A 15,221-nucleotide genomic window follows, 5' to 3' on the forward strand; every position below is an offset into this window, starting at 1 on the left:
CCCAGGGGCCTCCGGTGACAGGTCCAGGCCTCTCCCCGCCCTCGCCTCGGCCCCTGCCCTGGCCTCGCCCACACCAGGAACCGGGAGCACAGCTTTCTGTGCCAGTACTGTGGTGCCCCAGGCGCTGGGGGCCAGCCTCTCCCCTCACCCCATCGTTCCAAACCGGTCTGTCCAGCTGTCCACCCCAAGGAGGGAAGCCTCCCACCCCAGCTCAGACACCCCAAGAAAACCAGAGTCCAAACATGTGTAGCTGCGGGCAGGCTTTACTCATGGGCTGGGGGGAAGGATAGGAGGTCACAAAGGTGGGTAATCGTAGTGCCCTGGACGGCAGGGGGGCATCCCTCTGCTCAGGCGTCCCCAGCCATCTCGGGGTGCTTCTGCCGCAGGTGCTTGTCCAGGGTGGCCCGCAGGCCGAAGGGCACGCAGCAGTGGGGGCACGCGAAGCGGGGCCCGCTGGGCCCCAGGCCGTGCATGCGGCGGTGGCGGTTGAGCTTGCTGCTCTGGGCGCAGGCGTAGGAGCAGAGCTCGCAGGCGTAGGGCCGCTCGCCCGTGTGTGAGCGCCGGTGCACTGTCAGGTTGCTGCTGTTCGTGAAGTGCTTCCCGCAGAACTCGCAGCTGCCCCCAGGCCCCGGCCCCCGGTTCTTGCCCGCTGGCTTCAGCGGCTTCTTGGGTGACGTCTTCTGGTTCTTCTCCGGGTCCGTTCTTTGCTCCTTAGTTTCAGGGCCCCAGCCGTCCCCACCAGGGCCTGCCTGAGCCCCACCGCCAGGAGCCCCGGGTTCCTGGACCCCTGCCATGGCGGCTGCCCCAGCCCCCTCTCCTCCTCTGCACGGGAGGACGCTGGCAGGGGCTGCGGCATGGGCGGCGGGCTCGGGAGGGGCGGTGGAGGCCTGCTCCTGGCCAGTGTCAGCCAGGCAGGGGCTATGGGGCTGCAGCTGCCGGTGGGTCTTCTTGTGGCGGTTGAGCTTGCTGCTCTGGGCGCAGGCGTAGGGACACTGGTCGCAGGCGTAGGGCCGCTCGCCTGTGTGCGAGCGCATGTGCACTTTGAGGTTGCTAAAGGAGCTGAGGGTCTTCTTACACACGGGGCAGGTGGGGCTCCGCCGGGTGGACCCCACCCGGGAGCCCTTGACCTCGGCTTCGGGCCCCACCACCGATGACACGGCCGACACGGCCACGGCCACCTCAGCCAGGCCCAGCAGTGGGGCCTCCGGGGACTCAGGTTCCGTCTGGTAGATGGACAGTCCATGGTCCCACTGGGCATGGCGCAGCAGTTTCCAGGCTCCCGTGAACTGTCGGCCACAGCGGAGGCAGTTCAAGGCCTTCAGGTCCTCACGTTCTGCAGAGGGGAGAAGGGCCAGGAAGCAGTGTGACTGGCAAGTTGGAGAGGGGAGAAGGGCCAGGAAGCAGTGTGACCGGCAAGTCGGAGCAGCTGCAGTTCACAGCTGCCAGCTGGACATGAGGTGGGAGAGGCTCTGGTCCAGCAGCTGAGAGGCAGCAGAAGAGGCCAGGCCCCCTGCCCTCCCGGGGGGAAGGTGTGCAGAGAGCGGGACGGACAGATAGGGAGCAAGGAAAATCCATGCAGTACATGAGTCCCTGGGGACTCCCTCTGTGTTTGAAAAGTCTTCAAGAAAAGGTTAAAAGAGGAGAGGGATGGATAGAGGAGTGCTAGCTTATATTGGGGTCACAAAGGGCTGACCTAATTAGGCCTCCTGGGCACCTGCCACCCGCAGCTCCCTCTTAAAATTTTCCTTAGGAGAGAAGGCTTTCATTTTCCGCATGGGAAAACTGAGGCAAAGAGACCTTTCCCCAAGGTCACAGTTAGGAAGGGGTTTCAATCCAGAAATCCCAGGGAGTGGGAGAGAGAGGAAAATTTTTTTAGAAAAAATTATTGGTTTACTCGTAAAAACAGCTCTTGATAACTGGATGTCTCTGCCAGGCCCCATATACTTGGGTTCCATCCATGATCCCCTTTTCCTGCCTTAGAGACAAGGGTGCCAAGGTTTAAATGAGAAGTTTAGCAGTCACCGTTTTCCTTTGACCCTCAGGTACTATTAGTAACGTACTTCCAGATCCTTTTGCCTTTATGTTTTGGATGGGGGCGGCTTTCCCGATGCACAGGTCAGGAGCACAGGTGGGGGTTGGACAGGGTCAGCCTGTCCTGACTTCCAGTTGGTTCCCCTGCCCCCAAGCTGTGTGACCTTGGGCAAGAAATACACATCTCTGAGCCTCAGTTTCCTCATTTGCTAGAATATGGGCATCCTAGGGGTCCTCTCCCTTTTAGACTTGCTGTGACCTCAGATGGAGAATAGCTGAGAGTTCTGGTCCATCAAGCCCTCTATAAGCATTAACTGTTGTTTGGTCACTAAGTCTTCGCGACCACATGGACTATAACCCACTAGGCTCCTCTGTCCCTGGGATTTCCCAGACAAGAATACTGGAGTGAGTAGCCATTCCCCTCTCCAGGGGATCTTCTGGACCTAGGGATCAACCTAACCACATCTCCTTCTTGGCAGGCGGATTCTTTATCACTGAGCCACCTGGGAAGCCCATCGGTGTCTACAATTCTCCCAAGCCCAAGCACCTTGGAGTGTTTTGTTCCCATGATCCCATCACAGCCCCACCCTTGTCCACCGGGCCAGCCTCCCTGCTGCAATCAAAATCCCCCCTCCCCCTCTCACTGCAGGACCCTCTCCCTGGCCCAGCCCTGAATATAATTCCATTTCTCACAAATCCCAGGGGCACATGGCACAGGGGCTAGAAATCCAGAGCTGTGTATGAGCTTCACAATCGATGCTGACCAAAAGCTCAGCTCGCCAGACATCTAGTACCAAGTTAAGGGTTTTAATTCCTACCCACGGCTGGGAGCCCAGGTATCCAGACACCCAGGACCTGGCTGAAAACAGGGGCATGCAAGGCTGGGAGATTCCATCAGAGAGGGAGGCCAGAAGCCCCTTCCCCAACTCCAAGCAAATGCCCAGCACCTCGATGAGAAGTGATCATTAAATGGAAGGGGGTGATAACACCCCCAGTCCAGCTGGCCTCGGCTCCCCTCCCCCAGGCTGCTGCCCTCCCCAGAGGTCCCCCCTACTGCCACACTGGTCCAGCCACCTGGCCAGTTATTTCTGGCCAAGGGGAAGGAGAAGTGAAACCAGATTGGGGGTGTGTGTATGGCAAATCCCCAGACCAGTCTTCTGGGGCTGGCCACACCCTGTGGGTGGCCCTCCTCCCCTGCCCAGCCCCGCCCCCACCTACCCCCCTCACCACTACTAGTCTCAGCCCTAGGACAGGGCAGGCCGTGGCCACGCCTAGGCTGCACCCGGTGGGGAGCCAGAAAGGGGAAGTAGTGCTCACTGCCCCGCCTGTCCAGCTCAGCCCCTCTCCCACAGGAAGCCGGGCCCTTGAACTTGAGACCGGTGACTGCATCCCGGCTCTACTCACCTGAGCCCTGGCAGGGGCTGGGGCCTCTGAAGAGCTGACAGCCCAGCTTCTTGTGGTCCATGAAAGCAGTGATGGCCTCCAACGGGAAGGTCTGCAGGCAGCGGCCGCAGGTCAACAGATCTGGATGTTTGTCGGTCCACGGCTGGCGGTCTGCAGGGAGGAAGCGGGTGGTGAGCGTGGGGTGGGGCCAGGATGGGGCCTGGGGGTTCAGAGGAAGAGGGGAAACCCGAAGGTCAAAAGGCAGGTTGGAGGCTAGGACCTGGCCAGGAAATTAAGGCAGGGGCCGGGAGCTGGGGGGGAGGGGGACGGGGGTCGGTGCCCCGAGGAGGTCCCACCCGAGAGGGAAGGGAGGGAGCTTGGCCCGGGGCTGGTGTAGGGGGCGCTCACCGTGAGGGCTCAGGGACAGCGGCGTCCACGGCGAACACTGGTTGCTCAGGCTGAGGGCGTGGATGAGGCCGCCGGCGGGCACGGGGCCGGCGCAGTGGCGGGGTTCGCTCTCGAACCGCTCTGGTGCGGGCACTTCCTTCGGGGTCAAGGGCCCTAACCCCGGGGCCTGCAGGGGCCGCGGGTCCGGCTCGGGCTTCACGTCGATGACGAGGTCTCGCATCTCCATCTCGTCGTCTGAGTTGGCGGCGGGCGAGGGTTCTATTCGGCGAGGCATGCAGCCGGCCTTGCGGCGGGACATGGGTCGCGGGCAGGCGGACTGACGGACTGGCGGATGGCGGGCGGAGGACACGCGAGGCGTGCGCGCTCAGACCGAGGCGCCCAGGTGAGTGACTGCGGCGACCCGCAGCGAACTCTTACACGTGCTGGCCCGGCCCGTGGCTCCGCCCACCGAGGCGGGGCCTGCCGGGAGAGGACTGCCCCGCCCTCAGCCAAACTCAATCAGGACCGTGACCCCTGCGTTTGGCTGAACGATTGAATGTTTTAAAGATAAGACTTCACGCGACCACGCACAAACAGCTATTCCTGACCCCGTTCCCGGGCTGGTGGAAACTGAGGCACAAGCTGCCCACTCACACCCCCAAGCGAGAAAATGGTAGGGGCCAAGTTTCTAGCTAGGCGCCTGATAGTAATCTGACCTATTCCACTGAATGCATTACAATAAAAATTCCTTACGTAAACAAGGGTTAAGCGCCTACTATGTGCCAGGTTCTGGACTAAGCACTAAGATGCAGCAGGGTAGAAAAACAGACAATAACCCTGACCTCTTGCAGGTTATTCGTTCTGAAAGACAGAGTCTCCAGAAGATAAACTGAAATATGAAGTGCTGTTCACAAGTGCCATGGGGGGCTGGCGCGGAGCTAGGAAGGGTTATAAAGGGACAGGATTACTGGGGTGGGGTTGGGACCTCAGTTTTCTCCCCATGCCAGGCCTGTGTATTCGAGGAGTTCTGTAAATTAAGTTCTGTATTGACGGAGTTCTGTGAGAAAACAAGGTCAGCTCCAGGGACATCTTTTGACCACTTTAAAGTCTTCGGGTTTTTTGAGACGGAAGCCTTGGGAGGATTTGGAGCCCTGGAGGGTCATGATCATATACACTGACTCTGCTCCTAGACCTGGACTCGCCATTAAAACCAAATAGCCAACCAATAGCCTCCTTCCGCTGGGGCCTCCTCCAACTTCCCTTGTCAAAGCTGCTCTCTGATCGCTATTTGAAGTGGCATCAACACCCTGCCCCACCCTCCAACCTTGTAAGTTTTCTTTTCTTCCTGGCACCGACCACATCACCATCTAGAACTGTTTGTTTACTCTCCTATCTCCCCTCTCCCTAACACAAGCCCCCCCCCCCACCCCCCAGAGGTCAGGGCCAGGGTCAGTTGGCTCTGGCCTGCCGGCTGCGTCCTCAGCCCAACACTGAGGGAATTTCACATGCTAATCTCCTGGAGTCCCGCTGCAAGCCTGAGGGCCCCCTCATATTGTTATTCAGGTCTCAGCTCAATCTTCCTCTAAAGACCAGAGGACCTCCCTGACCACAGGATCTAAGAGAGCCCCACCCTGCCGAAGGCCTTACAATTTACACTCCGTGACCTCCATCTGTCCCCAGTTCCCTCCTGGGCTTCAGGTTTCCCATCTGTGACCCAAGGTGGCTTCTTCTTCAATGCTACCTCCCATGACGGCCCAAATAAAGACGCTCCTCCAACCTGCTACCCCCTATCTTATTCTCCTTATTTTATTCCTTTTGCATCCTTGTCAAGCCTTGAAGGACCTTGTTGGTGTATTTGTTCATGTAATAACCTATCGGATCTCTCTCAATCTCTCTAGAATGTAGGTTCTGAGATGGACGGAGCCAAATCCATCTTGTTCAGGAACAGAGCTCCTAATGGTTCATAGTTCAGTTAACAGATTGTGTATTGAGCTACTTCTATATGCATTTTTTTCCAAAATATATCTGTAGAGGGTCTGTGTACCAGGCACTGGGTCTTGGGGATCCGGTGGTAAGCCGAGGTCCACAACACCCCTCCCTTAATGAAACCGTGGGGAAGAATGCATTTTGAGCCCAGAGCAGTGCGTTTCCAACTCAGGACAGACATTTTGCCTTTCAAGGCCTCAGTTTTCAAGACAGGGTTATGGAGAGTCCTGCTGGGCAAAATGACCGCCTTTGGTCTCTCCCAGGTGCTGCTCTGCAAGGCTTTTTCCTGGTGCGTGGCTGCTGAAAGCATGATCTCAAGGTTTCAAAGGGAAGGTGGGGTTCAGAATGGAGGTGAGGGGTAGGAGTGTGCACGTGTATGGGGTGGGGGTGCCAAGTCCCATGTGCCTAGAGGAGCCTCAGTTTCTTCTGTAAAATGGACATCCTGGACCTCCACACCTCGCAGACTGGTAGATCAAGAGCTAAGCGCAGGGTCAAGCCGCTGGCTGGGTGGCACCCCGGGTCTGTGCTGGTTTCCGAGACCGCGCCCGCGCGCCCGCGACCACGTGGGGCGGCGGCGGCGGCGGCGCGGGCGGAACCCAGGCTCAGAGGCTAGCGGCCTGCCCGGGCCTCTGCAGCTGGAGCGCCGGCGGAAGTAGGGGCGCCAGCCGCCGTGAATCTCAGAGTGGTGGGTCGCGAGCAAGATCCGGCTCCATGGTCCCAGCACGGGACGCTCGCCCGCGTGTAAGACCCCGAGCGGCGGGAGGCGGCGGGTCCGCGCTGGCAGCACCGACTACTGGGAAGTTCTAGTCCCCGAACACCTGCATCGGGGAGGGACTGCACTCCCAACGCAGCAGCGGAGACATCCCTGCGCCCGGGGTGAGTTGCGGGGGAGGGGGGAGGTGTCGGAGGTCGGAATGCAACCCCTCAGGAAAATAATAACGACGACGATAATAACAGTAATAATGGCTGCAGTTCTCAGACTCCGGCTTTTCCTGGAGCAGAATCGTTGGCTTAATCTGTGTCGGGAGGTAGGAAGAACGTCCAGCCCAGGGCGGAGTGGGGAGTGGACGCCTGCGGGCCGGGAGGACCTACTTAGTATGAGAAAAGGAGAGCGACGGGTGGCCGGGGCGGAAATGAAAGGAAACTGACCAGCCCTGGTGGGGGGCGGGGGATTCAGCGCTCGGTGTCCAGATGCTCACCCGACGCCCCGTTTAACTAATTTGTATCCAGACCGGGCCAGCCCTTGGGGTGGTGGTTGTAGGCAGGTCATTATGTCGGTGAATTCGGTCTAGAGTCTTCGCTGTTAGCCTGGTAGCTCAGTTGGTCTCCAACCCTGGCCATTGAAGGTTTAGCTAAGCGTTTGTCCACGGAGCCGACCATTCTTATTTTCTAGAAAGTGAACTTTGAGGCCCCCGAGGATGGAAGTTTGTGAGTCTCCTGCCCCTGCCATTGATCCAAGTGATGGGCACTGTAGTTTTTTCTAGTGGGGAATGGGATCCAATTTTTTTTTTCCCCCTGAAACCTGGGCAGGAAATCCTTGGCTTGGAGACTGATAGGATTAAGGACTCCCAGTTTGGTCACCAGGAAGAATACCTGCTTTTGCTGTCTTGGGCACACCCTATGTGACCTTTCTCAAACCAGTTTCTTATCAAGTCACTCCCAGACCTCAATGGCTCTCCTTTGCTCACTGAAAAAACTGCCCTTTTGCATAGGGCAGGGGTGATGGCCCTGACTGTTGGTAGACCAACCTGGGTTTGCTCCCTTTTCCTGTCAGTCACCAGCTTGCACCCAGTAAATGCTTTGGCATCACCCAACTTCAGTTTCCTCTTTGGGAAAATGGGGATTGTTGCAGGTATGACCAAATCTTTTTTTTTTTTTTTTCCTCCATAGTAGCAAAAACTATGCTGGCCCATGTTTAATTTAATTTTGTTTTACTAAGGAATTTAACAGAACTCTTCGGCAACTTGCATATTTCCCATCGGCCCTAGAGGGGAGTGTTTCTCCTAAAACACTCAAGTGTTAACCTACAAGTGCTGGGAGAAAGCCCTGGGGGCTGGTGACCCTGGACTAAACTGGGAATGCAGTGGTCAGATACATTAGAAAGCGTACATATCCCTTAATCTCATTGACAGCCATCTGTGGTGAGATAATGAACATGTAGCAGTCCCAGTAATTCATTGTTCACTGTGGTCTTACCCATCAGGTGGAAACCTGGGAGTCTTCCTTGGCTCTGCCCAGTGCGTTAGCAAATAGTGAGGGCTCTCAATCCTCAACAGATAGCCTAATCCAATCATTTCTCCCCGCCTGCTTCACTGCCCCAGATAGTCATCTTCCGCCTTCCCCAGTGAGCTGGCTTCCTCACTGGGCTCCCTGCTTCTCCCCTTGCCCCTCACAGTCCATTCTTTGTGCAGCAGGCAGAGGGATCCTATGAGTCAGACCCTGCTCCTCCTCTACTCAGAGATACCCCAGTCCTCAAGGCCCCTGCCCGCACCTCCTGCACACTGGCCTCCTTACTATCACCCAGTCACCCTTCTATGGGCTTTGAGTTTGCTGTCCTCTCAACTGGAATGCTTTCCCTCCATATCTCCTCATGGCTCAATTCCTCATTCCATTCTGGTCCTTGCTCCAATGTGAGCTTATCAGAGCCTTCTTTCCCGAGCCCCTTCCTGGAAACCACCTCTTACCCACCCAGGCAGGGCCAGGTGTCGCCTCTGGGCTCATGAGGCCCCCGGGCTCCTTCATTCCAGCCCTGCCTACTCTTGGTGTCACTGTCTGGAGCCCTAGTGTGTGTCATCCACTGGACAGTAGGGCCGGGCCCTTTGGTTCCCACCTGGGTCTCCAGCACCACCCAGTGTGGGTCAGGCGCAGAGCAAGCGCTTGGATAACAGAAGGAGTGAATCCTTCCACAGGTGTTTATTGAGTGACCCCTGGTTGCCAGCCCTTGTGATGTAATTGGACATGTCCCTTCTCCCAAAGGTTTACGTTCTGTGGCAGAACAGATGGCACGTAGGCAGACAAGTAAATGCATATTGTCAGGAGGTGATAGTGCTGTGGAAAAAAAAATGATACTGCACGGTGAAAGGGCTATTATTTTCCTCCCTGTAAGGAGGAATGTTTGACCTGAGTGAAGTAAGGGAGGAAGGCAAGCCATGTATCTGGAAATATATATGTCTCATGTATGGAAGAGGGTTCCAAGCAGTAAGAACAGCATGTGCAAAGGCCCCGGGGCAGGAATGTGCTTGGCATTTTCAGGGACTGACAACAGTGACGACAGGGTAGAGGGGAAGGAGATGAGATCAGAGAGCTGATAGGGCCTTGGAGTGAGGGCTTTTGCTTTTGGCCAGATGGCGTGGGAGCCATGGGAGGGCTCTGAGCAGAGGAGGTGTGAGATCAGACCTAGAGCTGAAGTTGAGAAACGTTGATTCATTTCTCTGCAGGATCCTTTCATGCAAGGAGCTGAAAGTTGAGCTGCCGAGACAGGAAGAGCTTCACAAGGAAAAAGACAATCCCAGTCATCTCTGTATGGTGAGTGTCCCTGGGATGGGACACTGGGTACCTGATTCATGTCAGTCACTTCAGTGAATCACTTTAGAGAGGAGGGGACTGAAGCAGGGGGAGGGGTGCACTGCCTGAAACTCAGGTCCTCTCTCCTGCCCACAATGCCAGCATCTCCTTACATGCAGTCAGCATCAGTGCAGCGGTCAGGGTGCAGGGTAAATTAGGAGTGTGAGATTAACGTATGCACAGTACTATATATAAAATAGATAACCAACAAGGACCTACTGCATCGCACAGGAGGGAACTATACTCAATCTTCTGTAATAACATATAAGAGAAAAGAATCTAAAGAAGGGTATGTATAGTTTTCCCTGGTGGCTGAGTGGTAAAGAATCTGTCTGCCAATGTAGGAGACATGAGTTTGATTCCTGGGTAGGGAAGATACCTGTAGAGGAAATGGCAACCCACTGCAGTATTCTTGCCTGGGAAATCCCATGGACAGAGAAACCTGGTGGGCTACAATCTATACGGCTACAAAGAGTTGGACATGACTTAACAACTAAAGAGCAAAATATATGTATATAACTGAATTATGTATATATTCTTATATATATACATATAACTGAATTGCTTTGCTGTATACCAAAAGCTAGCACAACAACTATGCTTGAAAAAAAAAAAAGAAACCCAACCTCAGTGTAGTAGCATGTAATATGTTATAGGCGAGTGCTGAACTTTCACGTTTGTTAGGTCATTTAGTCCCCATGGCAACCCTGTCAGGTTGGTCCTCTTGTCAGTCTGTTTTATAGATGGGGAAGCTGAGGCACAGACCGATTAAGCAACTCCCCCCAGGTCACACAGCAGTACCAGTACTCATACAGTTGTTATTCAAGTGTAACTTGAATGACACTAGGGAGAACCTAGTGTGTGGGGTCATGAACCGATGGTGCATGGGCCTGCTGAATCCTGATACCAAGTGGAGGTGGCTGTTGGTGCCGTTTCTCTACACAGTGGAAAAGGAAACGTCTGTTGCTTGAGGTCACCCACCTAAGCAGGCCTGAGAGCTCGATTTCCATTCCATTCATTCCAGCAGACACAGTATTTAAGGAGTCTGGTCTGTATGCCACCCCATGTTCCAGGACTGGGGCTATGCAGAGGGGAAAAAGCAAGGTCGCTACCTGTGGGGAGGCAGCCATCTCGCAGGGAAAAAGACCATAAGCAGACCAGTAAATAGACATCACGTGTAAGAGAGGGGCATGCTCCGAAGAGTGAAGAAGCTGACGCAGATGAAGGGGGCTGAAGGGGAGATCTTGAAGACAGGCTGCCCTGGGAATGGGGAGAAGGCAGTACAGGCAGAGGGAACCCCGGTACCAGGGCCCACGAAGAGACCACGCCAGGCGTGCTTGAGACCAGCAGGGAGACCAGTGCGGCCGGGTGGAGAGAGTAAGCAGGGGCGTGAAGCCAGGGCACGGGCGGGATCCGGAGCACACAGGGCCGTGAGGGCTGTGGTAAGGACTTTGACTTTGAGCAAGACGGCAGCCAGGGGAGGACTCTGAGCTGAAGAGGGATGTGATCTGACCTAGGTGTTAGTGGGGTCCCTCTGGCTGTGTGTGAGGACAGACTGGCAGCGGGTGAAGGTGGGATCCGGAGTCCAGTGAGAAGCTGACTTCAATAGTCCAGGCAGGGGATGACAGTGGCTAGACTGAGCTGTTGGACAGAGTGAAAACTATTAGGTTGGGAATCAGTCAGTTCAGTTCAGTCGCTCAGTCGTGTCCGACTCCTTGCGACCCCATGGACTGCAGCACGCCAGGCCTTCCTGTCCATCACCAACTGCCGGAGTTGACTCAAACTCACGTCCACTGAGTCAGTGATACCATCCAACCATCTCATCCTCTGTCGTCCCTTTCTCCTTCTGCCTTCAGTTTTTCCCAGCATCAGGGTTTTTTCAAATGAGTCAGTTCTTTACATCAGGTGGCCGAAGTACTGGAGTTTCAGCTTCAGCATCAGTCCTTCCAGTGAATATTCAAGGCTTATTTCCTTTAGGATAGACTGGTTGGATCTCCTTGCTGTCCAAAGGACTCGCAAGAATATATATATATTTTAAATTTAAAATATATGTTTTTCTCCCTGAGCATTTCTTGTTTGCCGCCTCTAACCAAGAATAACCCGGTTAGAGTTCCTTAAGCCGGTATAACCCAGGCCACTTCCTTGGTGGCTCAGATGGTACGGACTCCGCCTGCCAACACAGGAGACCTAAGAGATGTGGGTTCAGTCCCTGGGACAGGAAGATCCCCCTGGAGAAGGAAATGGCAACCCACTCCAGCATTCTTGCCTGGAGAATCCCATGGACAGAGGAGCCTGGCAGGCTACAGTTCATGGAGTTGTGAAGAGTTGGACACAACTGAGCAGCTAACACACACACTCTTAGGAAAGCACCAAATCCTAACCACTGGTTAACCCTAACTAGGGAACTGCCTGCGGCCCCGCCCAACATTTGTCTTTTATGATCTGGATATTTTTGAAGAACCAGGCTAATTTTTGGGGGGTTTTTTTTTGGTAGACTGTCCTTCAATTTGAGTTGCCTCAATAGATTGAGGTCATCCATTTTTGGCAGGACCACCATGGAAGGGGTGCCCTGTCCTGAGTGTGTCATATCAGGATGCCCTTGGTGTTTGTTTGCCCCATTACTGTACGTGTTGATTTTAATGCCAGCATTAGAGTGGTGTCTACCATGTTTCTCCACTGCAAAGTTACTCTGAAGTCTTTACAAGGAATATCTTCTGAGGAGGTACTTTTAACACTTTGCAGATATCCTGGGCCTTCTCAAACGCATGGTAAGGACTTTCCCCTCTCCTCCCTTTATTTCTTTTATTTATTTAAAATAAGTATGACTCAAAAAATTTCACCCTTAAAAAAAAAATCCCCCTTTTGAGCTGACTCCTGTGTGAATGGGAACTTATTTGGAAGATACGCTGTGCTTAGTCCCTCAGTCGTGTCTGACTCTTTGTGACCTCGTGAACTGTAGTCCCCCAGGCTCCTCTGTCCATGGGGATTGTCCAGGCAAGAATACTGGAGTGAGTTGTCACGCCTGCCTCCACAAATAACAGATTGGATGGGCTGTTTGTGAGAGAGGTCACGGCTTGGTCTTTTAGCAAATATTTATTGCCAGGGACTGGGGATAAAAGCAGTACAGGGAATTTCTTGGTGGTCCAGTGATTAGGACTCCCCATTTCTACTACAGTGGGCCATGGGTTCGATCCCTGGTCCAGGAACCAAGATCCTCTGGGTGGCACAGCCAAAAACTTGAAAAATAAAATTTAAAAAGCAGTGCAAAGGCCCTGCTTTCATGGACCTTGTAAATGGGGGTGCTAGGTCCTGGGAAGGGGGGTGACTGGCTGAGGGATGGTACAGATTTTAGAAGGGGGACTTAGGAGTGGGGTTTTGGACAGGTTAAGTGAAGATGGGGTAGATAGGCCTCTGCCCCCAGCCCCCTCTTCCTGTAGCTCCACACTCCCCGTAATGACTCCCTGGTCTGCTTCTTCACCCAACAGCCAGGATGATGCCGACTCCGGTGGCCACTCCTGTGCCTGTGCTCCGGCTCCCCCGGGGTCCTGATGGCTCAAACCGAGGCTTTGCTCCCGATGGACGCAGAGCCCCCCTGAAACCGGAAGTCCCTGAAGTCCTGGAGCCTCCAGAATCTCAGGAATTCCGGGAACAGCAGGCTCGAGCCTCCCTTCGGGAGCGCTACCTCCGCAGCCTGCTGGCCATGGTGGGGCGCCAGGTGTGCTTCACTTTGCACGAGGGTGTACAGGTGATTGCCCACTTCGGAGCCACCGACCTGGACGTGGCCAATTTCTACGTGTCGCAGCTGCAGACTCCAATAGGCGTGCAGGCTGAAGCACTGCTCCGGTGTAGTGACATTATCTCATACACCTTCAAGCCATAAAGACTTCATCGTGTTCATCTTTCTGCCTTGGGCGTAGCTACAGTCTCCCAGGCCTCCATATGTTCCTGAGCTTGGACCTCTGGGCCCGAGAGTTCAGAACCCCCTTGGAAATTCGCACCAAGCTCCAAGCAACTCTGACATCTCTGGACATCCAGGGTGTAGTCAGTAAACTTCTGCAAACCCATGGGTTCTACATCCTGTTGAAAGGAATGCTCTACCTCACAGAACTCTCAACTCTACAGATATATGGGCCCCATGCCAGTTCTTGAAGATTTGGGACAGAGGGAGGGAATAAAGGATAGCAGATTACCTAATGGGAAATTATCTATTGAAGAGGGTGCAAAGGTCAGCCACCCTGGAAATATTCCCCAATGCTTCCCTCCTGCCAAGGAATCAGTTATCTCAGGAAACTTTGCTTCTTGTTTTATTTCTCTTTAATATAGCCTATAGGGATTGAGCCAGATTTAGGGAGTGAAAGGGTGGCTATTGAAAGGCTGAATCTGTGGAGCTGGGTCAGGAAGGGGAAGACATGTGAGTGGGGGGAGCTGGGATAAAGATATGGGGATTAGACCATGGCTAGTCTGGAACAGCTGGTGTGACCTGGATGCCAGACTTGGGAGACTTGGACTTTTCTGGTGGGCTGGCTTGTATACAGTGAGGGGAATGACTTGAATTGGGTCACATGGTCACATACAAGAGGTACCTCCCATTGCCTGGCCTCTGGGTGGGTAGCCTTTAGGTGGGTCAAACCCTGCATGGCAGCACCGTTGGGGAAAAGGGGATTAAAGGTTAGAGTGAAACTTTGCCCCTTCTCCGTTTAACCCCGGCTTTGTAGCCTGGCTGTCCATTTCACACACTTTACCTAGCCCCATTACTAGCAGTCTTTCAGCAGATTTACTTTATTTGGCCATGACACTGGGATCTACTTCTCATACCAGGGGTTGAACCATCCCCCCTGTAGGGGAAGCACAGAGTCCTAACCATTGGACCTCCAGGGAATTCCCTCAGTAGATTGTTTTAAAAAGTAATTTCTGCCCCCTCTGTAGTCCCATCAGTTTAAGAATGTAAGTGAAGATTCCGTTCAATATAGATGTGATTTGCTTTGGTCATCTTCAGTGGTCAAGGTGCGGCAACCACTGAAGTTGAATGAAGCTTGTGCAGGGCCTCAGCTCCCATTTGTTCATTCACAACGCTACCTCTGGCGGCTCCTGGGCCCAGATTTCGAGTTGCCTTAGCGACGACGTCACTTGCTCCTCCCCAGCGCACCTTTTTTGGTTTTAGCTCCGCCCACCCAGGGTTATGGTTGGGTTGGGATAGAGCGGAGAAAGTGTGGAGGCGAATAGTAAACGACTGAGTCAGCCCTTGTGGGGGCGTGGCTTGAGTTCGTGCTTGTTCGCTACTGGCTCCGAGATCTACCTGCTCCATCGCCGGGTATTTCGGTTGGAAGATTCGTCCCTTGCTTTCGGAATTTCTTCCTTCGTCCAGCTTTTTCTTTTCTTAAAAAAAAAAAAAGCTAAATTAAGGCTAGAACACCTTATGGACTCACATTTCCGTTTTTAAGTTTATATAAAATACAATTTATACAAAAGAGCCCGACACGACTTACCGCCTGTATAACCACAACATCCAAAGAGGGTCATTGATGAAATTGCAGTCTGCAAATGGAAAGCTGGAGCCTAACCAGCAAATGGAGACAGGCTTTGTCTCCAGGCAGAGGTTCCCTCTGTCAGCATCCATCACCTGTACTCATATAATCAACACAACTCCTATAGCCTTTCAAGTTCTCCATCCCTTTATTTCTCTCCATACCAGTTGGCCTAGCCTCACCAAGCATATGTTTTTATTCCTATCACCTCCACTCCTTTCTCCGTTGCCTGAGCTCGTGACGAATGTGTGAGGGCCTGAATGTTAGTTACCTACTTTGAAGCGGGGAGGCGTGGGGCGGGGGAGCGGCTTAGGTTCGCGCTTGCGCGCTGCTCCGGGAGACGGC

General features: G+C 54.1%; 2 protein-coding genes across 2 annotated transcripts; one reads left to right on the forward strand and one right to left on the reverse strand.

Moving 5' to 3' along the window:
- ZNF296 (zinc finger protein 296) lies at window positions 248–6,273 on the reverse strand. Its single transcript, XM_018062573.1, has 3 exons — window positions 3,823–6,273; window positions 3,436–3,585; window positions 248–1,333 (listed from the first exon to the last, which is right to left on the reverse strand). The coding sequence occupies exons 1-3, from the start codon at window positions 4,118–4,120 to the stop codon at window positions 348–350; spliced, it is 1,434 nt and encodes a 477-aa protein (XP_017918062.1). The 5' UTR covers window positions 4,121–6,273; the 3' UTR covers window positions 248–347.
- On the forward strand, window positions 6,400–13,641 carry GEMIN7 (gem nuclear organelle associated protein 7). The gene is made up of 3 exons (XM_005701773.3): window positions 6,400–6,663; window positions 9,225–9,312; window positions 12,837–13,641. The coding sequence occupies exon 3, from the start codon at window positions 12,842–12,844 to the stop codon at window positions 13,229–13,231; it is 390 nt and encodes a 129-aa protein (XP_005701830.2). The 5' UTR covers window positions 6,400–6,663; window positions 9,225–9,312; window positions 12,837–12,841; the 3' UTR covers window positions 13,232–13,641.

The sequence above is a fragment of the Capra hircus genome, chromosome 18, assembly GCF_001704415.2.
Source record: "Capra hircus breed San Clemente chromosome 18, ASM170441v1, whole genome shotgun sequence".
Lineage (NCBI taxonomy): Eukaryota > Metazoa > Chordata > Mammalia > Artiodactyla > Bovidae > Capra > Capra hircus.